Source organism: Hylobates moloch, unplaced genomic scaffold (genome assembly GCF_009828535.3).
Source record: "Hylobates moloch isolate HMO894 unplaced genomic scaffold, HMol_V3 SCAFFOLD_12, whole genome shotgun sequence".
NCBI lineage: Eukaryota > Metazoa > Chordata > Mammalia > Primates > Hylobatidae > Hylobates > Hylobates moloch.
This window is the reverse complement of record NW_026652287.1, coordinates 9,364,606-9,391,831: the sequence shown is the minus strand read 5'-3', so window position 1 is coordinate 9,391,831 and position 27,226 is coordinate 9,364,606. Positions and strand designations below refer to the sequence as shown.

At 46.0% G+C, this 27,226-nt stretch overlaps 2 protein-coding genes across 17 annotated transcripts in view; one reads left to right on the top strand and one right to left on the bottom strand.

The window, feature by feature from the left end:
* Positions 1 to 17,167, bottom strand: part of MPHOSPH9 (M-phase phosphoprotein 9) — a 96,856-nt gene extending 79,689 nt beyond the window's left edge. For 4 of the 14 annotated variants that reach the window (XM_058425665.1, XM_058425669.1, XM_058425673.1 and 1 more), the window contains exons 1-3: positions 4,755 to 4,813; positions 3,825 to 3,993; positions 1,914 to 2,175 (exon numbers count right to left, since the gene is read on the bottom strand). In XM_058425665.1, the coding sequence (XP_058281648.1) occupies positions 1,914 to 2,017 (104 nt within the window). In that variant the 5' untranslated portion in view covers positions 2,018 to 2,175; positions 3,825 to 3,993; positions 4,755 to 4,813. The other 10 variants (XM_058425671.1, XM_058425675.1, XM_058425677.1 and 7 more) reach the window with 8 other exon arrangements.
* The window catches only part of MTRFR (mitochondrial translation release factor in rescue), a 28,202-nt gene continuing 5,914 nt past the window's right edge, over positions 4,939 to 27,226 (top strand). Inside the window, exon 1 of one of the 3 annotated variants that reach the window (XM_058425684.1) lies at positions 4,939 to 5,062. The gene's annotated coding sequence lies outside the window, so the exon portion shown is untranslated. The other 2 variants (XM_032168403.2, XM_032168404.2) reach the window with 2 other exon arrangements.

Genomic DNA, 27,226 nt, shown 5'->3' with positions numbered 1-27,226 from the left:
AATAATAGTTAGGACCAGTGAAAATATTACTAAAAAGTCAAAGGAGGACAGGCACAATGGCTCACGCCTATAATCCCAGCACTTTGGGAGGCCAAGGCGGGCAGATCACAAGGTCAGGAGATCGAGACCGTCCTGGCCAACATGGTGAAACCCCATCTCTACTAAAATACAAAAAATTGCTGGGTGTGGTAGTGCGTGCCTGTAGTCCCAGCTAATCAGGAGGCTGAGGCAGGGGAATCCCTTGAACCCAGGACGCGGAGATTGCAATGAGCTGAGATCGCACCACTGCACCCCAGCCTAGCGACAGAGCGAGACTCCGTCAAAAAAAAAAAAAAATTCAAAGGAAAGAATATATGTTATCAGTAAAGGATTTTACATAGCTGTAATAATCGAGTTTAAATGTGGCCAATTTAACTGCCAGTCACAATGAAAAGGGAGACAAGTTTAATTGCCTAATTTTCACTAGCAAGGCACAGTTAGCTTCCTCCAGCCAAATCAAACAGTGTTCTAACAGGAATGTCTTCTAGAAGTGTACTTTAAAGGGACCACCAAGTAATACAAGAACCAAAATGCGTGGCCAACTTTCCGCCAAGTGCATACAGATTACCGTAGGACCATTTCCTGTGCCTTTTAAAATTTCCTTTTCTTGTTTTATTTCACATATTCCTTTGTTTTTTACAACTCCCCACCCCCATTGTTTTATATACCCACGTAAGCTGCCTTAAATTCCTCCTGAAAAGGGCAGAGAATTAACAACTTTTTAAGAAATGTATTTATTTATAATACACAATTTCTTCAAGACCTACTGTGCTTAAAGCTCCTAGCCCCTTTACCAGTAAGGCCCCCAAAACTGCTGTTTTCCTTTCTTGTACCTGCTGTTTATAGATGCTCTCCTCTCTTACAGTCCTTGCCTCTTTGCTGTTTCTACACTACTAGAAATTTAGAAACCCAATAACCAAGCTTGTCAGACTATGTGCAAATTGAAAGTAAACAGGCTCTGATGAAAAACAAACTAACCATGATCTGTGTTAAGACCATTAAAAAATAAAAACAAACCGATCATAGGATAGCTTAAAAAATAAAATGCATTTTAAAAAATAAATAAAATGCATAAAACACACTTTGATAACATCTAGTTGGTCCACTATTTTGTCTACTTAGAGTCTGTTTTTGTCTTAACTTCCTAATACTCAACTTTAATTGCTACTTCCCACATTGGTGAAGTATTTCTGCAACATAAAACATCATTTGTCCCAATCATTTGAAAATGTAGAAATAATATTTAGGCAACTAAATGTTAAAGATATGCTTGTAATTTACCAAAAACAAACAAAATTGTAAAGGAAAGTAAAACAAGCAAAACAAGTTCTTTTTCAGAATGCTTTCCATGCAAAAGTAAATATCTCTGAGAGAAATGAAAAACATGAAAAGACTAAACCTATTCCTGACTTAAACAACTGTCCCTGAACATTCTTTTTTTTTTTTTTGAGACAGAGTCTCGCTCTGTCGCCCAGGCTGGAGTGCAGTGGCGCAATCTTGGCTCATTGCAACCTCTGCCTCCTGGGTTCAAGTGATTCTCCCGCCTCAGCCTCCTGAGTAGCTGGGACTACAGGCGCGTGCCACCGCACCTGGCTAATTTTTGTATTTTTAGTAGAGACGAGGTTTCACCATGTTAGCCAGGCTGGTCTCCAACTCCTGGCCTCAGGTGATCCACCCACCTCAGCCTCCCAAGGTGCTGGGATTACAGGCATGAGCCACCATGCCCGGCCTCCCTGAACATTCTTGATTATAGGTTAAAAAACAATAATAATAATAATTCAAATCAGTAACTATGACACTATTTGGATAATTTAGTAAACGTATGCAAATAAGGTTATTTTGATTTGTTACATTTTTTTAAATCCCATTCTTACCTATCAGTATTTAAGTTCAGTCCAAGAGAATGAAGAGAATTTTTATCAGATTCTACAGAAGATGAAGTTTTGTGTAAGGTTTTCACCAAGTCAAACTCTTCCATAGTGTACAGAAATTGTTATATTCTCTTATTGGAAAATAAATGTTCTTGGACTGTTTGAGGAAAGTGAATCCGTGTCATCTTCAGAGGCTTCATCGTCTACTGGCATTTTCAGTGGCTAACATTCAGAACTGTGAAATATCCTAAACTTCCAAGAGAGTCTGAAAATGAATGGGGGAAAAAAATACTACTATAAAAAGCCACTAAACCTAGCAACTGTTTTTACATAACTTTGGAAACCTTAACTTCTTTCATACAGATCTCCATTAAGGATAGCAACAGTATTCAAATAATCAAAATGTAGAAACCACCCAAATGTCCATCAATGGATAAATGGATAAACGAATGAAGCATATCCATAGAACAGGATAGAATTCAGCCATAAAAAGACACATGCTACAACACAGATGAACACTGAAGATAGTATGCTAAGTAAAAAAAGCCAGTCGCAAAAGACCACAGAGTATATGATTTCATTGATATGAAGTATCTTGAATGGGCAAATTCATAGACAAATGGCTGCCAGGAGCTGAGGGAAGGAGAGAATGTGAGTGAGTGCAGTTGGTATGGAGTTTCTTTTTGGGGTGATAAAAAATTCTGGAATTAGGTAGTGGTGATGGCTGCACAACCTTGTGAACTCAAAACCACTGAATTGTACACTTTTAAAAGGCTGAATTTTATGGTATGTGAATTATGTATCTCAATTAAAAATCTACATTAAGGATTATTTGCAAAAGCAGCATCACCTTTTTCAGGTAATATTTCAGATTTTTATATGTTTAATAATCAAGGTTCTTTTTTTTAGAGACAGCACCTTGCTATGTTGCCCAGGCTGGTCTACAACTCCCTGGCCTCAAGTGCTCAGCCTCCCGAGCAGCTGGGATTATAGCGCAAAGCATTTTGCCAGGCTTTACAATGAAAGTTCTAGATATAATTCTATTATGTAACAATTGGAATACTTGCATGCCTTGTTCATTTGTTTAATAAATTCTACCAAGTATATATGTTTGTTGACTTATACAGAGACAAGAAGAACTGAACTACTTAATGTTTAATTTGTATTAAAAAGAGCCAATTAAACTGTTAACAACCATAGCTTCCCCATTGTCTGGAAGTACATTTTGAACTATATACATGGTCTTTTGTCTCTGTGCAGCTATTCTTAGAAAATAAACCAGCTGGGCACACTGGAGCCTGCCTGCAGCTACTGGGAGCATGTCCCAGCTACTCTGGAGGCTGAGGTGGGAGGATCACTTGAGCCCAGGAGTTCAAGACTGTAGTGAGCTATGATCCTGCCACTGCACTCCAGCTTGGGCAACAGAGCAAGACCCCATCTCTTAAAAAATAAAAATAAAAATAAAAAAACTAAATAAAAAAAATTATTTGCCAGGCCAACTAAAATTTCAGTGAAGCTGGGTATATACCATGGCAAATTGGCTGTAACAGGTCAAACAAAATGCCTCCTTCCTGGGGAATTCATACATTTATAAAAGAGCAAGGGAGCAAGGGAAAAAGGAGAAAAAAAGAAAAAAAAAAACTTCAGCTGCTTACAAACTGAAAAGCTTAGAGAGTGCAACAGGAATATTGTCTAGTATTCCGCTTCTGCTAGATTCCCACTTTCTAGGGCCTACTTTTATAAAGCATTACACAAAAACAGGGACCATTTCCTTCAGGGACAGGAGTGAATGCAAAGAGTAACCGGACGTAACTAAATGGAACTTTTCCCCAGTGGCTCAGCCCATCACCCACCACGACAAATGGGGCATTGAAACAGTCAAGGACTGCCCCTTCCAACTGGCAACAGAAATACCTGGATTCCAATCACCATGCTGTTATACCAGGAAAACACAAGCTCTCCAGGGAGATGGACCTGCAACCCCATCTATTATTTCCCCTGCTAAGGTAATCCGGCTCCGGATGCAGATCCAGATGGAAAACCACTACAAATTCAAGGATGCTTCTCCATTGGGGTGGAGGTGCTGGGGGGAGGGCAGGGAAATAAAAGGGAAAAATCCTTAAACACCCACATATACAATGCAAAAAAAATTTTTTTAACTTGATACAGAATGAATATAAGAGCAGAGCTTTTATATTTCCCAGCAACAAGATATGACGCTTTTGGTGTCTCTACCCCCTAGCAAAAAAAAGGGAGCTGGGGAAAAGAAACGATTGGTGGTTATGAAACATGAAAGTTAACTGGGCGCTCCGCCTTGACGGGAGGCTGGGGGAGAGGAAGAGATTTCAGATGGGGATGAGGCCAGATCCTGACATTCTGGCGCTCACAGTCAGCCCGCGATGGCTGGTGGCGGCTATCGGGTCAAAGTGGGAAGGAGAGGGAGAATCCATGCAGTCGCCTAAGCTACGGAAAGCAGGGAGGACGGAGAAAAGCCACCGCTCCTGCAACTACAACAGCGATTCCAAAAGGAAGCCGGGGCACCTTGGCAAAAAATGGGGGAAAATTTTTTTAAAAAAACCCACAAACCCCCCGCCCCTCGGGAAGGGCGCTCTGCGATTGGGCCGCGCGAGTGTCACTCAAGGGCGCCGAGTCTAGAAAAGACGCACCGCGGCCGGGCAGAGCTCCCACACGCCGAAGGGCTCCGAGGGGGTCAGGCCGATCGGCAGCCGTCTCTCCACACCCCAGCCCATCACCACACTCAAGGGGCCGCTAAGACAGTGTCTCCTAAGTCTCGTCCCCTGTCCCCAGCGGCCTACAGCTCCCTGCAGGCTGGCGGCCGCTTACCTGGCCGCCGCTCCCGCTGCCGATGTCAGGGTCAGGCAAGCGGCCTCTCGCGACCGTTACCCGAGGGAGCGCGCGCGCGCCCGGCGTCTCGCCAGTGATTGGTTGCCCGGAAGGAGGCGGAGACAGCCGAGCATGGCGCGCGCGTCCACCTCGCCTTTCCCCCTCGCGCAGCTCCAACCAAAGACAGATGTCAAACCCCGGGGGAGTGACAAGGGGGCGGGATTGCTGTGAAACTCTCTTCTCTGATTGGCTCTCTGGGAGCCAGCCGCTGCCTCGAGGGAAAGAAGCTTCAGTTTCTCGCATGCGCAGTGAGTAAACATGAGCCTCTGACAGATGAGGGAAACCGCGATCAGAGTACGGCGCGTGCGCAGATCAGGGATTGCGATTGCGAATCCTCCGCTGCGGTGATTTGGGTTTCCCTAGAACGTTGAGGGCACGGGTCGGGTCCTGAGACCAGGTAAGCATCTGCGGAGAAGCCAGGTAACCCTACGGCTGCCGACGACTGTCAAAGGCTCCGGAGAGAGGACTGCGAGCCGGGACGCCTGGGTTTTTCCCGGCTTGCGACCCCGGGTGGCGCAGCCAGTTTACCTGAGGCCGTGCTGGCGGTGGGGTGGGGCCGGCCCTGACACCCAAGCTCAGTTTTCTCGGGACCTGGTTTACGCTAGGTGCTGTGGGTCGGCCCTGGGGCTGTTCAGGCACTCAGGGCAGGGGAGAGGAGAGACTACCGTCCTGGAGAAAACGGTTCCACGGAGGCCCAAGGAGAAATGGAAGGATCCTCATGTACATAACTGAGCGGAATGGAGCTGTGAGCACGCATCAGGTGCTGTTTCAGGCCTGGCACATAGTAGGGGTCAGCACTGCCCTTGCTAGGCTTTTGCGGAGATACTCGTTTATTTTTAATAGACATTGGCGGGGGGGGGGGGGGGTCTCACTGTGTTGCCCAAGCTGGTCTCGAACTCCTGGCCTCAAGCGATCCTCCTTCCTCTTCCTCCCAAAGTGCTGGGATCACAGGCGCGAGCCCCCCAGCCCTACTTTTAAAGGACCGAAGGGAACCCGCTCTCCTCCCCGTGGGACCCCAGCCCATTTCATGCGCACTGTGCAGGCCACATTTTTCAGCATAGTTAACCTTTAAGGTCTTTCCAGCTCCTCGATTTCCCTCCAGGAGTTCTGGCTCACAGTAAAGGGACTTCCCTGACACTATCACTTAGGCCTCCACGACCCAGGAAATGGATCTGCCCTTGGAATAACAGATCTGCCAGGAGGCATTCCATCTCATTGGAGCTTCCTAAGTATACCTACCAATTATTTTTATTTTTTACTTTTTTTATTTTTTTGGGGGTGAGGGGGGACAGGGTCTCACTCTGTCACCCAGGCTGGAGGGCAATGGTGCAATCTCGGCTCACTTTAACCTCTGCCTCCCGGGTTCAAGCGATTCTTCTGCTTCAGCCTTCCGAGTAGCTGTTAATACCGGTGCCCGCCACCACATCCGGCTAATTTTTTGTATTTTTAGTAGAGACGGGGTTTTGCCATATTGGCCAGGCTGGTCTCTAATTCCTGACCTCAGGTCATCCTCCTGCCTCGGCCACCCAAAGTGCTGGGATTACAGGCATGAGCCACCACGCCTGGCAATTTTCAAAAGGTAAATTTGATGTTATCCTTTCATGATTTTTTAAATTATATTACATAATTCCAAAAGATATTTTATGTTTAAACCAGGACTTACTTCATTGAAGATGGTTTTATCTTTCAGTGTGAGCCTGCTGGGAAGTCAGGCTCTATTTTTGGCATCACAGTGATCTCCTTAGTACCTGATTTCACAGACCAGAATTATGATCCCACCAAATAACATGTTTTCAGTAATGTCATGGCTTATCAAGTACTTCTTAAATTGGACCATACCAAGTAAAATAATTTACAAGCCACTGTTCTAGATGCCTTTTCACCCTAATCTCTAAAACAAAGGCCCATGAAATAATCAGTTCCCCGACTGGGTTTGTGTCATAAGACCACAGCGTATGTGGTGTGTCATTCCAAAGTTCCTCAGCCTTGTAGTTGAGAGATCTGACATGCTCCCATTTAGTGACCACTAAGTACTTCACATTTATGGCAACATGTATGATTTTGTTCTCACTCTAGGTAGTAGTATCTCCATTTTACAGATGAGGAAATAGAGCCAAAGTTGCACAGTAAGTAAATTGTGGCATTGAGACATTGAATGCAGGTCTGTTGGCCACAGAGCTCGCACTCCTTGGCAGGAAGGCTTTTTTGGGACAAAAGAAAAAATGAGAGGAGTTGTCAAATACAGAAAGTCAGGCTGGTCCAAAAGTAATGATTTTTTTTTTTTTCTTTTTGTGAGACAGAGTCTTGCTCTGTTGCCTAGGCTGGAGTGCGGTGGCACCATCTCAGCTCACTGCAAGCTCCGCCCCCCAGGTTCACGCCATTCTCCTGCCTCAGCATCTCTAGTAGCTGAGACTACAGGTGCCCGCCACCATGCCCAGCTAATTTTTTTGTGTGTATTTTTAGTAGAGATGGGGTTTCACCGTGTTAGCCAGGTTGGTCTTGATCTCCTGACCTCATGATCCACCTGCCTCAGCCTCCCAAAGTGCTGGGATTACAGGCGGGAGCCACCGCGCCCAGCCTATTAGTGAGTTATCTTAATTGTTCACAGTCACAGATCAAACTTCTTGTTCTACTCTTTCCCCCTTCTCTACTGTACTTGACTAGTCTTTTTAAAAAGAGAAAGTTGGCTGGGCGTGGTGGCTCATGCCTGTACGCCCAGCACTTCGGGAGGCCGAGGCAAGCGGATCGCTTGAGGTCAGGAGTTCGAGACCAGCCTGGCCAATGTGGTGAAACCCCGTCTCAACTAAGAATACAAAAATTAGCTGGGCGTGGTGGCTGGTGCCTATAATCCCAGCTACTTGGGAGGCTGAAGCAGGAGAATCGCTGGAACCTGGGAGGCAAAAGTTGTAGTGAGCCAAGATCGTGCCACTGCACTCCAGCCTGGGCAACAGAGTGAGACTCGTCTCAAAAAAATAAATAAATAAAAATTTAAAACAGAAAAAGTTAAGGAAAAGGAGCTAACATTGCCTAAGGAACTGGAAAAAGATCTGGAGATACTGTGAAAGGTAATGAAACAAGGTGTAGAAAGGATAATTTAGTTTCAAAAATTGAAAACCTAATGGTTTCCAAGATAGGTCTTACTGAGATAATCAGGAAGTGTGCATCTCTTATTTTCTTTATTTGTATTAAATACAATAATGTATTTGAAAGTGCTTTGCAGCTGGACTTGGTGGCTCACGCCTGTAATCCAATCACTTTGGGAGGCTGAGGCAGGAGGATTGCTTGAGCCCATGAGTTCGAGACCTGCTTGGGCAACATGGCAAGACCCCATCTCTACAAAAAATTAAAAACTAGCCAGGTATGGTGGTACACACCTGTGTCCCCAGCTACTGGGGAGGCTGAGGCAAAGAAGCTTGCTTGAGCCCAGGAGGTCCAGGCTGCACTGAGCCATTTTTACGCCACTGCACTCCACTTGGGTGACAGACGGAGACCCTGTCTCAAAAAAAAAAAAAAAAAAAAAACCAAAAAAGAAGAAGAAAGTGGTTTGGTTTGGATATGTTTAAGTCCTAAACAAACACAAGACATCGTTAATAGAAATATAGGCTTTGAGACTTTTAGAAGAAAATATACAGTGTTGTTATTGCTGCTTTTTTAATGTGTTTCTGTTTTAATAGTGTAGTTGATAAATTATAAAGTTCCTGTTAGATGCCATAAATAGAACAAATACGGGGCCGGGCGCGGTGGCTCACACCTCCCAGCACTTTGAGAGGCCGAGGCGGGTGAATCGCCTGAGGTCAGGAGTTCAACACCAGCCTGGGAAACACGGTGAATCCCCATCTCTACTAAAAATACAAAAAATTAGCCAAGCGTGGCAGTGTGCGCCTGTAGTCCCAGCTACTCGGGAGGCTGAGGCAGGAGAATCGCTTGAATCTGGAAGGCGGAGGTTGCAATGAGCTGAGATTGCGCCACTGCACTCCAGGCTGGGTGACAGAGTGAGACTCCAGCTAAAAAAAAAAATAGAAGAAATATGATACACACAAATAGGACAGGTGTAATTCTGTGGATTCAAAGTTTTCTGCTTAAAAAAAAACAAACGGGGCCAGGCACTGTGGCTCACGCCTGTAATCCCAGAACTACGGGAGGCCAAGGCAGGCGCATCACCTGACGTCAGGAGTTCGAGACAAGCCTGGCCAACATGGTGAAACCTCCGTCTCTACTAAAAATACAAAATTAGCCGGGCGTGATGGCAGGTGCCTGTAGTCCCAGATGCTCAGGAGGCTGAGACAGGAGAATCACTTGAACCTGGGAGGCAGAGGTTGCAGTGAGCCAAGATCACGCCATTGCACTCTAGCCTGGGTGACAAGTGAAACTCCCACTCAAAAATAAAAATGAACGAGATGTTGGGATTGTGTGAAGTGAATGTTTTCCTCTTCGTTAGCTATCTCTTGAATTCTGCAGCATTAAGCATTCAAGCATTAAGCCTGTTAAATTTAGACCAGACCTAGAGTAGTCTTTTTCCTCCCACCCCCCAAAATCAAAGACTACAGCTCTGCATTTCCTGCTCAATCTATTATGCTTTCCTTGTTTGAGACATAACTATCTGCAAACACTTACTGTGAGTGAAGAGTGCTTTATCTTCAGTGTAAAACCCCAAGTCTAGGAAATGGCATGGTCTGTTTCAAGCCTGACCAGCAATACTCACTGGTTCCATTTGAGAGGTTTCAGCCCTTAAGGATTTCAGGTACCTACAGCAGGAGGATGAGCTAACAGGAGGATGTGAAATACAGGGAAATGCTATTTTTAACTACCATTTTACAGACAGCACCAAAACACTTTTTTTTTTTTTTTTTTTAAACGGAGTCTCACTCTGTCACCCAGGGTGGAGTGCAGTGGGGCAACCTCAGCACGCTGCAACCTCTGCCTGCCAGGTTGAATCCATTATTCTGCCGCAGCCTCCCGAGTAGCTGGGACTGCAGGTGCACACCACCACACCTGGCTAATTTTTTGTATTTTAGTAGAGAGGGGGTTTCACCATGTTGCCCAGGCTGGTCTGGAACTCCTGAGCTCAGGCAATCCACCCTCCTCAGCCTCCCAAATTGCTAGGATTACAGTCATGAGCCACCACACCCAGCCCCAAAACACATTTTTGAAACATGAATTATTATTATTAAGCGTTTCTCAGAAAAATCATTTTCCCCTCACTTAGCTTCTGGCACCACCTGCTGGCCATTTTTTCTTTTCAAAGCCGCAACATTGCACGTTGGTCTGTTTAAGCTCAATGTTGTTTGGCCCTTAACTGTTTATTAGGTCATTGTTTTGAGACCTATGGTTTTATCTCCTTCTTAAGGAAGAGATAAGACGGAATAAGCAGGTAATCAGCCCTCCTGAATTCTTGTCTCAGTTTCTTAAATGTCATATAAATAAGAAACAGGCTGGGCATGGTGGCTCATGACTGTAATCCCAGCACTTTGTGAGACCGAGGCAGGCAGATTGCTTGAGCTCAGGAGTTTGAGACCAGCCTGGGCAACATGATGAAACCCCATCTCTACTTTTTTAGAAAAGAAAAAGAAAAGCTTTTAAAAGTGTCTGTCCTAGCAATCAGAAGAACTTGCTGATTCCTGTGTTCTGGAACAATGCTTGTCAAATTTTATGTGCCTCTGCATCACCTGAGGATCTTGTTAGGCTGCAGGTTCTCATTTGGTAGGTCAGAGCAGGGCCTGAAATCTTCATTCCTAACCATCCTCCACGTGGTGCTTTTGCCACTATGCAGATCACACTTTGGGTAGCAAGATTCTAGAGCTACATTGTCCCATAAAGTAGCCACCAGCACATGTGGCCCAAACTGAGATGTTCTGTAAGTATGACTATAACCTAGATTTTGAAGCCTTCATATTTAGGGGGAAAAAAGAATATCTCCATTTTAAAATATTGGCTGGGTGCAGTGGCTCACACCTGTAATCCCAGCATTTTGGAAGGCTGAGGCAGGCAGATCGCTTGAGCTTGAGTTCCATACCAGCCACAGCAACATGGTGAAACCCCGTCTCTACAAAAAATCCAAAAATTAGCCAGGCATGGTGTTACATGCCTGTAGTTCCAACTACTCAGGAGCCTGGAAGGCAGAGATTGCAGTGAGCTGAGATGGCACCACTATACTCCAGCCTGGATGATGGAGCCAGACCTTGCCTCAAAATAATAATAAAACATTGATCACATGTTGAAATAATATTTTTGATATGTTGGGTTAAATATAAATTTCATCATTTATTATTTCTAATGTAACTACTAGAAAATTTAGAATTTCACATGTGGGTAGCATTAGTTTTGTTTTTTGTTTTGTTTTGTTTTGTTTTTGACAGAGTCTCACTCTGTTGCCAGGCTAGAGTGCAATGGCACAATCTCGGCTCACCGCAACCTCCACCTCCCAGGTTCAAGCGATTCTCCTGCCTCAGCCTCCCAAGCAGCTGGGACTACAGCTACGTGCAACCATGCCCGGCTAATTTTTTGTATTTTTAGTAGAGACAGGGTTTCACCGTGTTAGCCAGGATGGTCTTGATATCCTGACCTCGTGATCCGCCCGCCTTGGCCTCCCAAAGTGCTGGGATTACAGGCGTGAGCCACCGCGCCCAGCCCAGTAGCATTAGTTTCTATTGGACAACACTGTTCTAGAACATTAACACAATAGAGGTGACATTTTTTATGTTTTTTTTTCCCCAGACGACCCAGTTTCCCAATCTCCTTGTTTCCATGTCACCATCTCTGCTAGCTCAAATCAGTACTTGTTTAATTCTTTTCTTGGGATGATTTCCTTGCCCTCCCATCACATTCCTTTACACCTTCTCAGCCTTCACCATTGCCGTCATGATCCCAGGGCTCTCATCAAGCAGTGAACAGAGAATACTGGGGCAGCACCCTTGTTTAAAGCACTTAGCCTTGCCACGGGGTGTGGGGCCTGGACCAGCCGCAATAGCCTCATCTGTGAGCTGGTTAGAAATGCAGAGCCTCGCCGGGCACGGTGGCTCACACCTGTAATCCCAGCACTTTGAGAAGCTGAGGCTTGTGGATCACCTGAGGTCAGGAGTTCAAGACCACCCTGACCAACATAGTGAAACCCCATCTCTATTAAAAATACAAAAAAAAAAAACCTGGACATGGTGGTGGGCACCTGTAATCCCAGCTACTTGGGATGCTGAGGTAGGAGAATTGCTAGAACCCGGGAGGCGGAGGTTGCAGTGAGCAGTCAGGGTGATGGAGACTCCATCTAAAAAAAAAAGAAGAGCCGGGCGCGGTGGCTCACGCTTGTAATCCCAGCACTTTGGGAGGCCGAGGCGGGCGGATCACGAGGTCAGGAGATCGAGACCACGGTGAAACCCCGTCTCTACTAAAAATACAAAAAATTAGCCGGGCATGGTGGCGGGTGCCTGTAGTCCCAGCTACTTGGAGGCTGAGGCAGGAGAATGGCGTGAACCCGGGAGGCGGAGCTTGCAGTGAGCCGAGATCGTGCCACTGCACTCCAGCCTGGGTGACAGAGCGAGACTCCGTCTCCAAAAAAAAAAAAAAGAAGAAATGCAGAGCCTTAGGCCTTGCCCCAGACCTAGTGAATCAGCATCAAGTCACAAGACTCCCAGGTGATTTGTATGCACATTAAAGTTTGCATGGTGAGACTGGCTGGTGAGCACTTTAACAATCTTCCTAAAGCACACTGTTTTAGTTAGTCTCCGCACCTGTTCCTTCAGTTAGTTTTAATGAAGTTTCTGCGAGGTTTATATACCATGAAAGTTGTAGCTAAGATAAACTAGTGCTTTACCTTTCAGAAAAAAAAAATAACACTTAAACAGTGAATTTTAGATAAATGGCGTCCAGAAGGCAGGTCCAGAGATTGACATCTCATGCTTTCCTGAAAATAGATTAAATATCCTTTATTTTATTGACTTTTTTTTTTTTTTTTTGAGAAAAATATTCACTCTGTACCCCAGGCTGGAGTGCAGTGGCGTGATCTTGGCTCACCACAACCTCCGCCTCCCAAGTTCAAGTGATTCTCCTGCCTCAGCCTCAGCACACCACTGCACCCAGCTAATTTTTTGTATTTTTAGTAGAGATGGGATTTCACTATGTTGGCCAGACTGGTCTTGAACTCCTGACCTCAGGTAATCTGCCCACCTTGGCCTCCCAAAGCGCTAGGATTACAGGTGTGAGCCACCACGCCCAGCCTCAAATATCCTTTATCCTTTTCAGAGACACGAAATGAAAGGCATTACCATCCTTTTCTCTCAAAAGTGAGAGCTGTTGATGACACAGCATCACCTCCTACATCTAGGCTTTTATTTTTGGGTTTTTTTTGTGTGTGTGTGTGTGTGTGTGTTTTTTTTTTTGATAAAAGAGATGGAGTCTCACTATGTTGCCCAAGCTGATCATGAACTCCCAACTTCATGGGATCCTCCCACCTCAGCCTCCCAATATGCTGGGATTTCAGGTGTGAGCCACCACACCCAGCATTATTTTATTTTTTATTATTTATTTAATTTTTTATTGTATTTTTTATTTTACTGTTTTTTTTTGTTGTTGTTGTTTGAGACAGAGTCTCGCTCCTTCAGTCTTCGCCCAGGCTGGAGTGCAATGGCGCGATCTCGGCTCACTAAAACCTCTGCCTCCCGGGTTCAAGCAATTCTCCTGCCTCAGTCCTCCCAAGTAGCTGGGACTACAGGTGCCCACTACCACCCCCAGCTAATTTTTTGTATTTTTAGTAGAGACAGGGTTTCACCATGTTGGCTAGAATGGTCTCGAACTCCTGACCTCTGGTGATCCACCTGCTTCGGCCTCCCAAAGTGCTGGGATTACAAGCACGAACCACCATGCCCAGCCTATTTTGTTTTTTAGAGATGAGGTCTCCTTATGTTGCACAGGCTGGAGACAGCTTCTGGGCTCAAGCAATCCTCCCACCTCGGCCTCCCAAGTAGCTGGGACTGTAAGCTATTATCTTGTTTGCTCCAGCCACAGGCCTTGCAGAGTTAACATGCCATCCCTGCAGATAGTCTGTGTTGGTTTGAGTTGAATGTGGAAGCTGGAGGAGGGGTGTGCTAACCAGATCCAGTCATGAAGAAGGCCACTCGGTAGCACATAGGTTTCAAATCCTGACAGCAAGCTCTCCAGGAGGATGAGGGGATAGAAGGTTTGAGAAGCACTGCTCTATAGTATGTTATCCATCCTCAGCTATCGCACGTATCCTGTTTGTGCATGTCTTCATTTCTCTTTTATGCTACAGACTCTTCAGGCTCCCTGAAGCCCATGCCTGATACTCAATAGGTGTTTAAAATATTCTTGCACAAATTAATGTCCCCTTTTGTAAGTTCCTTAGACCTGTTATCTCTGAATTTAACCAAGTTGGAAGGGACTGAAGCAATGACAGGAGCTTTCACCTTAACTGCAATCAGCCATTTAGTGCAGAAGCCATCATCAAAGGTAACGTAGAGCCTAGGGAGTCAGGGTAGAGCGCCAGCCCTACACTGAAGCTCACGTTTGAAGAAGGGAACTGGGGCAGAGCTGTCATGACTGCTGGTTTCCTCTTACTAGCACTTCTCTGTACCATTTTTCTTTTTCTCTTTTTTCATGTCACAATGAGCTATAATTTGAGCTGCTTTTATTGTTCCCTAAAGACTTTGGATTACTCTATATCACAAAAACTGAAATCCAATTCGTATTTTTTTGGCCTTTGGGGAAGTGGAACCATGGATGTGTTTGTCATTTTTAGCAGTCATTGGAGTAGGGCCAAAGCTCCAGGAGATACTAAAAGTGTCTAGAATTGTCTGATTGGCTGTTGGAATTAACTGTTAAACAAAGCAGCGAGTAACTGAACACCGGAGACCTTCTTGAACTCCAGTTGGGTGGGAGATCTTCCAGTGTGTCTGGCAGCTCTGAACTAGGACAGAAAGGTAGAGATTCAAACAGTGGACTGGTGACAAAGCAGCTGATAAAAGCACTCTCCTCTCCATCCTTTGGGAGTCTCGCCTTGCCTTGGAATCACTTCCTCTCTTTTTCACTGCACTGGTTTCTGCCAGTTCTGTCCTGCCTGGTCACATTTACCAGCTAGCAGATGAGAAACTCAGAGAGAGGTGCAGGGCTCGTGTTCCATAATGAATTGAATCCGGGACTACAGGCTGCCTGATACACAAATGAATTTTGTTTTGTGGATTGAAAACAGGAATAAGGAAAGATAAGTTTTGGACATTGACTTAGTCTACTCAATCATTCGTAGGTAAGGCGATTCTTTGTTAGAGTTCAGAGAAAGTGCCCACGTTTATCAAGAGAGTTCAGAGAAAGTGCCTGGGTTTATCATTTATCTTTTTCTAAGGTATTTGATTTTATACATATTTCATACACATTAAACAAAACCAGTTTTTAAAGCACCAATTTCCTTGGCACAGTCCAATTCAAAGTATATCCCTTCACAGTCATGGAGCACCTTACCAATACCATCTTTTAAAACAAATTTTTTTTTTTTTGGCTGGGCACGGTGGCTCATGTCTGTAATCCCAGCACTTTGGGAGGCCGAGGCAGGCGGATCACGAGGACAGGAGATCAAGACCATCCTGGCTAACATGGTGAAACCCCGTATCTACTAAAAAAAAAAAAAATACAAAAAATTAGCTGGAAGTGGTGGTGTGTACCTATAGGCCCAGCTACTCAGGAGGCTGAGGCAGGAGAATGGCATGAACCTGGGAGGCGGAGGTTGCAGTGAACCGAGATTGTGCCACTGCACTCTAGACTGGCGACAGAGCGAGACTCCATCTCAAAGAAAAACAAAAAAAGAGTTTTGCTTTGTTTTTCGTTGCTTTTCTTTGGTTTTTTTTGTTGTTGTTGTTGGTTTTATTTTGAGACGGAGTCTCGCTCTGTCACCCAGGCTGGAGTGCGGTGGCGTGATCTTGGCTTACTGCAACCTCTGCCTCCCAGGTTCAAGCAATTCTCCTGCCTCAGCCTCTGGAGTAGCTGGGAGGTGCACGCTGCCATGCCCAGCTAATTTTTTGTGTTTCAGTAGAGACAGGGTTTCACCGAGTTGCCCAGGCTGATCACAAACTCCTGAGCTCAGGCAGTCTGCCCACCCCAGCTTCCCAGAGTGCTGGGATTACAAGCGTGAGCCACCATGCCCGGCTTGTTTTGTTTTGTTTTTGAGACAGGGTCTCACTCTGTCACTCAGGCTGAATGCAATGGCATTATCACGGCTCACTGCAGCTTCAGCCTCCCGGGCTCAAGCCATCCTTCCATCTCAGCTTCCCAAGTAGCGGGACTACAGGCTCAAACCACCACACCCAGCTAATTTTTTTATTTTTTGTAGAGGCGGGGTCTCACTATGTTGCCCAGGCTGCGCTTTTCTTTTTTTACGCTACACAGATGTAGGCAGTACCATCATAATTATCACCCACTGGGACTGACAACACATTGGCTTAGATCATATTGTTAGTCATGGAACTAAAAACCAGCATTGGCATTATATTTATTTCCCATAGAAATAGCAGAAGTAGGCCAGGCACAGTGGCTCCCATCTGTAATCTCAGCACTTTGGGAGGCCGAGGCGGGCAGATCACGAGGTCAAGAAATCGAGACCACCCTGGCCAACATGGTGAAACCCCATCTCTACTAAAAATACAAAAATGGCTGGGCGCAGTGGCTCACGCCTGTAATCCCAGCACTTTGGGAGGCCGAGGCGGGCAGATCACAAGGTCAGGAGATCAAGACCAGCCTGGCTAACACGGTGAAACCCCGTCTCTACTAAAAATACAAAAAATTAGCCGGGCATGGTGGCGGGCACCTGTAGTCCCAGCTATTCGGGAGGCTGAGGCAGGAGAATGGCATGAACCTGGGAGGTGGAGCTTGTAGTGAGCCGAGATCACACCACTGCACTCCAGCCTGGGCAAAGCAAGACTCCATCTCAAAAAAAAAAAAAAAAAATTAGCTGGGTGTGGTGGCACGTGCCTATAGTCCCAGCTACTCGGCAGGCTGAGGCAGGAGAATTGCTTGAACCCAGCAGGCGGAGGTTGCAGTGAGCCGAGACCGCGCCACTGTACTCCACCCTGGCGACAAAGCAAGACTCCATCTCAAAATAAAAAATAAAAAAGAAATAGCAGAAGTAGAGATGAAGGATATCGTATTGTCATTCTAAAGGTGACCGGTGTCATCTCAGTATCACTGTACTGGTTACTAACCTAGAAGCTTACATGTAAAGTAACAGGAAATGCACATATTTACAAGAAAGCAACGCCTGATCCCGTGTCTCCATCCTGCTTCCTCCTCAGTGGGTATCTATCTGGATCTCACAGTGGGCTCAGGAGACAGCAGCAGGTTCAGGGGAAGTTGACCGAGGGTGAGGTGGACAGGCTGGGAGCAAAGCTGTGGAGTCCAGTTACCTTAGAAGCTGGCTCCCACCTAGATCAGACACCAGTTGCCATGACTACAGTTTATGAGGTTTCAAACACTAAAAGAAGCTATTTAGAGCCTCACATGAGGCAGTTGTTTAATAAGAGCAGCACAGGCCAGGCGTGGTGTGGCTCACTCCTGTAATCCCAGCACTTTGGGAGGCTGAGGGAAGTGGATCACCTCAGGTCGGAAGTTCAAGACCAGCCTGACCAACATGGAGAAACCCTGTCTCTACTAAAAATACAAAATTAGCTGGGCATGGTGGCACATGCCTGTAGTCTCAGCTACTCAGGAGGCCGAGGCAGGAGAATCACTTGAACCCAGGAGGCAGAGGTTGCAGCGAGCCAAGATCTCACCATCGCACTCCAGCCTGGGCAGCAAGAGTGAAACTCCATCTCAAAAAAAAAAAAAAAAAAAAAAAAAGCAGCACATCTGTATTTAGTATCTACTAAGTAATCTTCAATAAAGATGCTCTAACCAAGTGGTACTTTTGCAGTTCCCGTAATCTGCCTGGATGATGGAGATTTTACTACAAATCAGTCTCAAGCCTTGAAAGGAATCAACAAAGTCCTTTCTAGAATACTTTTTTCTGTGATCTTTTTTTTTTTTTTTTTTTTTTTAGACGGAGTCTTGCTCTGTCACCCAGGCTGGAGTGCAATGGTGTGATCTCGGCTCACTGCAACCTCCGCCTCATGCGTTCAAGTGATTCTCCTGCCTCAGCCTCCCAAGTAGCTGAGATTACAGGTGCGTGCCACCACACCTGGCTAATTTTTGTATTTTTAGTAGAGATGGGTTTCACCATGTTGGTCAGGCTGGTCTTGAACTCCTGACCTTGTGATCTGCCCGCCTTGGCCTCCCAAAGTGCTGGGATTACAGGTATGAGCCACCACACCCAGCATTTTTTTTTTTTTTTTTTTAGACAGAGTCTTACTCTGTCACCCAGGCTAGAGTGTAGTGGCACAATCTCAGCTCACTGCAACCTCCACCTCCTGGAATTCAAGCAATTCTCCTGCCTCAGCCTCCTGAGTAGCTGGGATTATAGGTGCCCACCACCACTCCCGGCTAGTTTTGGTATTTTTCGTAGAGACGGGGTTTCACCGTGTTTGCCAGGCTAGTCTCGAACTCTTGGACTCAGGTGATCCACCCACTTTGGCTTCCCAAAGTGCTAGGGTTACAGGCGTGAGCCACTGCACCCGGCCCATTATATCTTTTTTTTTTTTTTTTTTTAATACGGAGTTTTGCTCTTGTTGCCCAGGCTGTAGTGCAACGGCACAATCTTGGATCACCGCAACTTCTGCCTCCCGGATTCAAGCAATTCTCCTGCCTCAGCCTCCCGAGTAGCTGGGATTACAGGCATGCGCCACCACACCCAACTAATTTTGTATTTTTAGTAGAGGTGGGGTTTCACCATGTTGGCCAGGCTGGTGTCGAACTCCCGACCTCATGATCCATCCACCTCATCCTCCCAATGTGCTGGGATTATAGGCATGAGCCACTGCGCCCAGCCTCATTGTATCATTCTTATGCCTTTGCATCCTCATAGCTTAGCCCCCACATACCAGCGAGGACATACAATGTTTGGTTTTCCATTCCTGAGTTACTTCACGTAGAATAATAGTCTCCAGTCTCATCCAGGTCACTGCAAATGCTGTTAATTCATTCCTTTTTATGGCTGCGTAGTATTCCTTTGTATATAATACCACAGTTTCTTTATCCACTTGTTGATTGATGGGCATTTGGGTGGTTCCATGATTTTGCAATTGTGAATTGTGCTGCTATAAACATGCTTGTGCAAGTATCTTTTTCAAATAATGATTTCTTTTCCTCTGGGTAGATACCCAGTAGGAGGACTGATGGATCAAATGGTAGTTCTACTTTTAGTTCTTTAAGGGATCTCCACACTATTTTCCACAGTGGCTGTACTAGTTTACATTCTCACCAGCAGTGTAGAAGTGTTCCCTGTTCACCTCATCCACGCCAACATCTACTGTTTTTTTATTTTTTTGATTATGGCAATTCTTGCAGGAGTAAGGTGGTATTGCATTGTGGTTTTGACTTGCATTTCCCTGATCATAAGTGATGTTAAGCATTTTTTCATATGTTGGTTGACCATTTGTGTATCTTTTGAGAATTGTCTGTTCATATCCTTAGCCCACTTGTTGATGGGATTTTTTTTGTTTCTTTTTTTTTCTTTTTGAGACGGAGTCTGGCTTTGTTGCCCAGGCTGGAGTGCAGTGGCGCGATCTCGGCTCACTGCAAGCTCCGCCTCCCGGGATCACACCATTCTCCTGCCTCAGCCTCCCGAGTAGCTGGGACTACAGGTGCCTGCCACCACACCTGGCTAATTTTTTTGTATTTTCAGTAGAAACAGGGTTTCACTGTGTTAGCCAGGATGGTCTCAATCTCCTGACCTCGGGATCCGCCCGCCTCAGCCTCCCAAAGTGCTGGGATTACAGGCATGAGCCACCGCGCCCAGCCGGGATTATTTTTTTCTTACTGACTTGTTTGAGTTCATTATAGATTCTGGATATTAGTCCCTTGTCAGATGTATAGATTGTGAAGATTTTCTCCCACTCTTTGGGTTGTCTGTTTGCTCTGCTGACTGTTTCTTTTGCCATGCAAAAAGCTCTTTAGTTTAATTAGCTCTCAGCTATTTATCTTTGTTTTTGCATTTGCTTTTGGGTTCTTGGTCATGAAATCCTTTCCCTTATCTAGAAGGGTTTTTCCAATGTTATCTTCTAGAATTTTTATAGTTTCAGGTCTTAGGTTTAAGTCTTTAATCCATCTTGAGTTTGTTTTTGTTGTTGTTGTTGTTGTTTGAGATGGAGTCTCACTCTGTCCCCCAGGCTGGAGTGCAGTGGTGCGATCTCGGCTCACTGTAAGCTCTGCCTCCTGGGTTCACGCCATTCTCCTGCCTCAGCCTCCCAAGTAGCTTGGATTACAGGCGCCTGCCACTGCACCCGGCTAATTTTTTGTATTTTTAGTAGAGACGGGGTTTCACCATGGTCTAGATCTCCTGACCTCGTGATCCGCCCTCCTCGGCCCCCCAAAGTGCTGGGATTACAGGCGTGAGCCACTGCACCTGGCCCTATGTGCCTATTTTTATACCAGTACCACGCTGTTTTGGTGACTATGGCCTTATAGTATAGTGTGAAATCAGGTAATATGACGCCTCCAGATTTGTACTTTTTGCTTAGTCTTGCTTTGGCTATGTGGGCTCTATTTTGGTTCCATATGAATTTTAGAATTTTTTTTTCTAATTTCGTGAAGAATGATGGTGGTGGTATTTTGATGGGCATTGTGTGGAATTTGTAGATTGCTTTTGGCAGTGTGGTCATTTTCACAATATTGATTCTACCCATCCATGAGCATGGGATGTGTTTCCATTTGTTTGTGTCGTCTATGATTCCTTTCAGCAGTTTTGTAGTTTTCCTTGTAGAGGTCTTTCGACTCCTGTGTTAGGTATATTCCTAAGTTTTGTTTTTGTTTTTGTTTTTTTTTTGTTGTTGTTCGTTTGTTTTTGCAGCTATTATAAAAGGGGTTGAGTTCTTGATTTGATTCTCCACTTGGTGGCTGTTGGTGTATAGAAAAGCTACTGATTTGTGTATGTTAATCTTGTATCCAGAAACTTTGTGAATTCTTTTATCAGTTCTAGGAGCTTTCTGGAGGAGTCCTTAGGGTTTTCAAGGTAAATGATCATATCATTAGCAAACAGTGACAGCTTGACTTCCTCTTTATGGATGTGGATGCCCTTTATTTCGTTATCTTGTATGATTGCTCTAGCTAGGACTTCCGTACTATGTTGAAGAGAAGTGGTGAGAGTAGGAATTCTTGTCTTGTTCCAATTCTCGGGGGGGAACAGTTTCAACTTTTCCCCATTGAGTATTATGTTGGCTGTGGGTTTGTCATAGATTTTTTTTTTTTTGCTTGTTTTGTTTTGTTTTGTTGTGAGACAGAGTCTCACTCTGTCACCCAGGGTGGAGTGCAGTGGGGCGATCTCAGCTCACTGCAACCTCTGCCTCCCGGGTTCAAGCGGTTCTCCTGCCTCAGCCTCCGGAGTAGCTGGATTACAGGCATGCACCACCACGCCCAGCTAATTTTGTATTTTCAGTAGAGACGGGGTTTCACCATAGGCTGGTCTCGAACTCCCGACCTCAGGTGATCTGTGCTCCTCGGCCTCCCAAAGTGCTGAGCCACTGCACCCAGCGTCAGTTTGAAGAATTTTTTAATTTCCATCTTGATTTTGTTTTTGACCCAATGCTCATTCAGGAGCAGGTTATTTAATTTACATGTATTTGCATTTTGTTTATTTGTGGGGTTTTTTTGTTTTGTTTGTTTTGAAACGGAGTTTTGTTCTCGTGCCCAGGCTGGAGTGCAATGGCACAATCTCGGCTCACTGCAACCTCCGCCTCCCAGGTTCAAGCAATTCTCCTGCCTCAGTCTCCCAAGTAGCTGGGATTACAGGTACCTGCCACCACAGCCAGCTAATTTATTTGCATGGTTTTGAAGGTTCCTTTTGGAGTTGATTTCCAGTTTTATTCCACTGTGGTCTGAGAGAGTGCTTGATATAACTTCAATTTTCTTTTCTTTTTTTTTGACGGAATCTCACTCTGTCACCCAGGCTGGAGTGCAGTGGAGCAATCTTGGCTCACTGCAAGCTCCACCTCCCGGGTTCACACCATTCTCCTGCCTCAGCCTCCCCAGGAGCTGGGACTACAGGCACACACCACCACGCCCGGCTAATTTTTGTATTTTTAGTAGAGACAGGGTTTCACTGTGTTAGCCAGGATGGTCTCGATCTCCTGACCTTGTGATCCACCCGCCTCAGCCTCCCAAAGTGCTGGGATTACAGGCGTGAGCCACCGCGCCTCGCCTAATTTCAATTTTCTTAAATTTATTGAGGCTTATTTTATGGCCTATCATGTGATCTCTCTTGGAGAAAGTTCCATGTACTGTTGAATAGAATGTATATTCTGCAGTTGTTGGATGAAATGTTCTATATATATCTGTTAAGTCCATTTGTTCCAAAGTATAGTTTAAATCCATTCTTTGTTGACTTTTCGTTTTGATGACCTGTCTAGTGCTGTCAGTGGAGTTTTGAAGTCCCCTACTATTATTGTGCTGCTGTCTATCTCATTTCTTAGGTCTGTTAGTAATTGTTTTATAAATTTGGGAGCTCCAGTGTTAGGTTCATGTATGTTTAGGATTGTGATATTATCCTGTGACGAGGCCTTATTACCATTATATAACATCCCTCTTTGTCTTTTTTAACTGCTGTTGCTTTAAAGTTTTTGTCTGATACAAGAATAGCTACCCCTGCTTGTTTTTGGTGTCTATTTGCATGAAATGCCTTTTTCTACCCCTTTAAGTTTACGTGAGTCCTTAAGTGTTAGTTGAGTCTCCTGAGGGCAGCAGATGGTTGATGAGTTCTTATCCATTCTGCAGTTCTGTATCTTTTAAGTGGAGCATTTAGGCCATTCACATTCAATGTTAGTATTGAAATGAGGTACTGGCCTGGCATGGTGGCTCACGCCTGTAATCCCAGCACTTTGGGAGGCCAAGGCGGGTGGATCACGAGGTCAGGAGATCGAGACCATCCTGGCTAATACGGTGAGACCCCGTCTCTACTAAAAATACAAAAAATTAGCCGGGCGTGGTGGTGGACGCCTGTAGTCCCAGCTACTTGGGAGGCTGAGGCAGGAGAATGGCGTGAACCTGGGAGGCGGAGCTTGCAGTGAGCAGATATCACGTCACTGCACTCCAGCCTGGGCAACAGAGTGAGACTCCGTCTCAAAAAATAATAAATAAATAAGATGTGAGGTACCATTGCATTCATTGTGCTCTTTGTTGCCTATGTACTTTAGGAGTTTTTTGGTTTTGCTTTTTAACTTGTATTTTTGTTTTATAGGTGCTGTGTGATTTATGCTTTAAAGAGGTTCTGTTTTGATGTGTTTCCAGGATTTGTTTCAAGATTTAGAGCTCCTTTTAGCAGTTCTTGTAGCAGTGGCTTGGTAATGGTGAATTCTCTCAGCATTTGTTTGTCTGAAAACGACTATCTTTTCTTCATATGTGATACTTAGTTCTGCTGGATACAGAATTCTTGGCTGATAATTGTTTTGTTTGAGGAGGCTGAACATAGGACCCCAGTCCCTTCTAGCTTGTAGGGTTTCTCCTAAGAAATCTGCTGTTAATCTGATAGGTTTTCCTTTATAGGTTACCTGGTGCTTCTGTCTCACAGCTCTTAAAATTCTTTCTTTCATTTTAACTTTGTCTGGAATTGATGGGTTCTTGCTCTTGAAGCCACGGACCCTCATGGTGAGTGTTACAGCTCTTAAAGATGGTGTGTCCAGAGTTTGTTCCTTCAGATGTTCAGATGCATCCGGAGTTTCTTCCTTCTGGTGGGTTTGTGGTCTCGCTGACTTCAGGAGTGAAGCTGCAGACCTTCACAGTGAGTGTTACAGCTCTTAAAGGCAGCGCAGACCCAAAGAGTGAGCAGCAGTAACATTTACTGCAAAGACCAAAAGAACAAAGCTTCCACAGTGTGGCAGGCGACCCGAGCATGTTGCGCTGCTTTTATTCCCTCATCTGACCCCACCCACATCCTGCTGATTGGTCCATTTTACAGAGAGCTAATTGGCCCATTTTACAGAGAGCTGATTGTTCTGTTTTGACAGGGTGCTGACTGGTGCGTTATAAACCTTGAGCTAGACACAGAGTGCTGACTGGTGCATTTACAATCCTTTAGCTAGACACAAAAGTTCTCCAAGTCCCCACTAGATTAGCTAGACACAGAGCACTGACTGGTGCATTTACAAACCTTGAGCTAGACACAGGGTGCTGATTGGTGCATTTACAAACCTTGAGCTAGACACAAAGTGCTGACTGGTGTATTTACAAATCTTTAGCTAGACATAAAAGTTCTCCAAGTCCCCACCTGACTCAGGAACCCAGCTGGCTTTGCCTAGTGGATCCCACACCGGGGCTGCGGGCAGAGCTGTCCGCTAGTCCCGCACCACGCACCCGCACTCCTCAGCCCTTGGGTGGTCGATGGGACCAGGCACCACGGAGCAGTGGGCAGCGCCCGTCTGGGAGGCTCCAGCCCTGCGGGAGCAGGATGGGCCAAGGGGGAACTCAGGCATGGCGGGCTGCAAGTTCCAAGCCCTGCTCCACGGGGAGGTGGCTGAGGCCCGGTGAGAATTCGAGCACAGCCTGGGCGGGCTGGCAGTGCTGGGGGACCTGGCACACCCTCCGCAGCGGCTGGCCCGGGTGCTAAGCCCCTCACTGCCTGGGGCTGCTGGCGCCAGCCAGCCACTCCCAGTGCGGGGCCCAGGCCCACGCTGGCCCGTGAGCTCTCCTTCCACCCGTCCCCGCAAGCGGAGGGAGCCAGCTTCGGCCTAGCCCAGCCCAGAGAGGGGCTTCCGGAGTGCAGCGGCAGGCTGAAGGGTTCCTCAAGTGCAGCCAGAGTGAATGCTGAGGCCAAGGAGGCGCCGAGAGCGAGTGAGGGCTGCTAGCACGTTGTCACCTCTCATTTGGATTACCTGATGACAATATGCCTAGATGAAGATGTTTTTGCAATGAATTTCTCAGGTGTTCTTTGTGCTTCTTGTATTTGGATGTCTAGGTCTCTAGCAAGGCCAGGGAAGTTTTCCTCGATTATTCCCCCAAATATGTTTTCCAAGCTTTTAGATTTCTCTTCTTCCTCAGGAACACCAATTATTCTTAGGTTTGGTCGTTTAACATAATCCCAGACTTCTTGGAGGCTTTGTTCATATTTTCTTATTCTTTTTTCTTTGTCTTTGTTGGATGGGGTTAATTTGAAGACCTTGTCTTCGAGCTCTGAATTTCTTTCTTCTACTTCTTGAATTCTATGGCTGAGACTTTCCAGAGCATTTTGCATTTCTAAAAGTGTGTCCAAAGTTTCCTGAATTTTTGATTGTTTTTTCTTTAAGCTATCTATTTCCCTGAATGATTTCTCCCTTCACATCTTGTATCATTTTTTGGATTTCCTTACATTGGGCTTCACCTTTCTCTGGTCCTTCCCTGATTAATAACTAACCTCCTGAATTCTTTTTCAGGTAAATCAGGGATTTCTTCTTGGTTTGGATCCATTGCTGGTGAACTAGTCTGTTTTTGGGGGGTGTTGAAGAGTCTTGTTTTGTCATATTACCAGGGTTTGTTCATTTGGGTAGGCTGTGTCAGAGGGAAGGTCTAGGGCTGAAGGCTGTTCAGATTCTTTTGTCCCATGGGGTGTTCTCTTCATGTAGTACTCTGCCCGTTTTCCTATGGATGTGGCTTCCTATGAGCCAAACTTGCAGTGATTGTTGTCTCTCTTCTGGGTCTAGCCACCCAGCGAGTCTTCCCAGTTCCAGGCTGGTACTGGAGGTTATCTGCAGAGTCCTGTGATGTCAACCATCTATGGGTCTCTCAGCCATGGATACCAGTGCCTGTTCGGTGGAGGTGGCAGAGGGTACAATGGACTCCATGAGGGTCCTTAGCTTTGGTGGGTTAATGGTCTATTTTTTTTTTTTTTTTTTTTGCTGGTTGGCCTCCTGCCAGGAGGTGGTGCTTTCCAGAAAGCATCAGCTGTGGTAATATGGGGAGGAACCAGCAGTGGGCGGGGCCCTAGAACTCCCAGGATTATTTTGCCCTTTGTCTTCCCGCCAGGGTGGATAGGGAAGGACCATCAGGTGGGGGTGGAGCTAGGCATGTCTGAGCTCAGACTCTCCTTGGGCCGGTCTTGCTGCGGCTGCTGTAGGGAATGGGGGTGAGATTCCCAGGTCACTGGAGTCGTGTACCTAGGAGAGTTATGGCTGCCTCTGCTGAGTCATGCAGGTTGTCAGGGAAGTGGGGGAAAGCTGGCAGTCACAGGCCTCACCCAGCTCCCACACAAACCCAAGGGCCGGTCTTACTCCCACCGTGTTCCCCAAAATTGCCCCAAGTCTGTTTCCAGGCAGAGGGTGAGACTGGCTTGAAAATTTGCCCGAGGCTGTTCCCCTCCCAGCTGCAAAAGAAAAGTTATTCCCCCACCTGTGAAGTCTGCATGCCAGATTCGTGCAGTTCTGGCCAGGCTTCTCACCCTGTTTAAATTGTTACAAAGTTCCACTAGAGAATTCCTCCTCCCTGTGGAGTTTTATCCCTTGCTCCTCTGGCCACCCTCCCGATGGATCCCTGTAGTGCCAGGCAGGAATGGGCTGCCTGGGGACCCAGCGAGCTCCCACGGCCTTTCTGCTGCTTCCTCTACCCCTGTATTTCGCTCTGCTGAGTCTGACTTACCTCCAGGTGAAGTTGGAAATTTATCTTGCAAACAGACCTTCAGCCTCTCCAGTGGGGGGGTGTGTGTTCGGGAGAGGAGGGTCTCCCTTTCCCACTTCCACAGTTGGGGCACTCACAGTATTTGGGGGTCTCCCTGGCCCTGCAGGAGCAATCCGCTTCCTTCAGAGGGTCTGTGGATCCTCTCAGGATTGCTGGTTTGTTCTTGCAGTTGATCTGGAGCTAAAATTCACAGTGCAAGCCTCTGCATGCTGCTCTGTCCGAAGCTGCAATCTAGTCCTGCCTCCTGTCTGCCATGATCCCAGGAGGTCCCATACAAATCAATTATGATCACAAGGTCCCAAAATAGGCTGTCTGCAAGCTGAGGAGCAAGGAGGGCTAGTCCAAGTCCCAAAACTGAAGAACGTGGAGTCTGATGTTCGAGGGCAGGGAGCATCCAGCACGGGAGAAAGATGTAGGCGGAGAGTCTAGGCCCGTCTCATCTGTCTTTTAATATCTTCTCTAACTAACCTGTAAGCTCCAAGAAGACAGTCGAGCTCTTTTTCATCTCATGTCCCTCACTATACCTAACAAGGACCTTATTAAAAGTTAGTTGACTGGCTAGGTGCAGTGGCTCACGCCTGTAATCCCAGCACTTTGGGAGGCTGAGGCAGGCGGATTACTTGACCTTAGGGAGTTCAAGACCAGTCTGGGCAACATGGCCAAACCCCATCTCTACAGAAAGTAATTACTCAGAT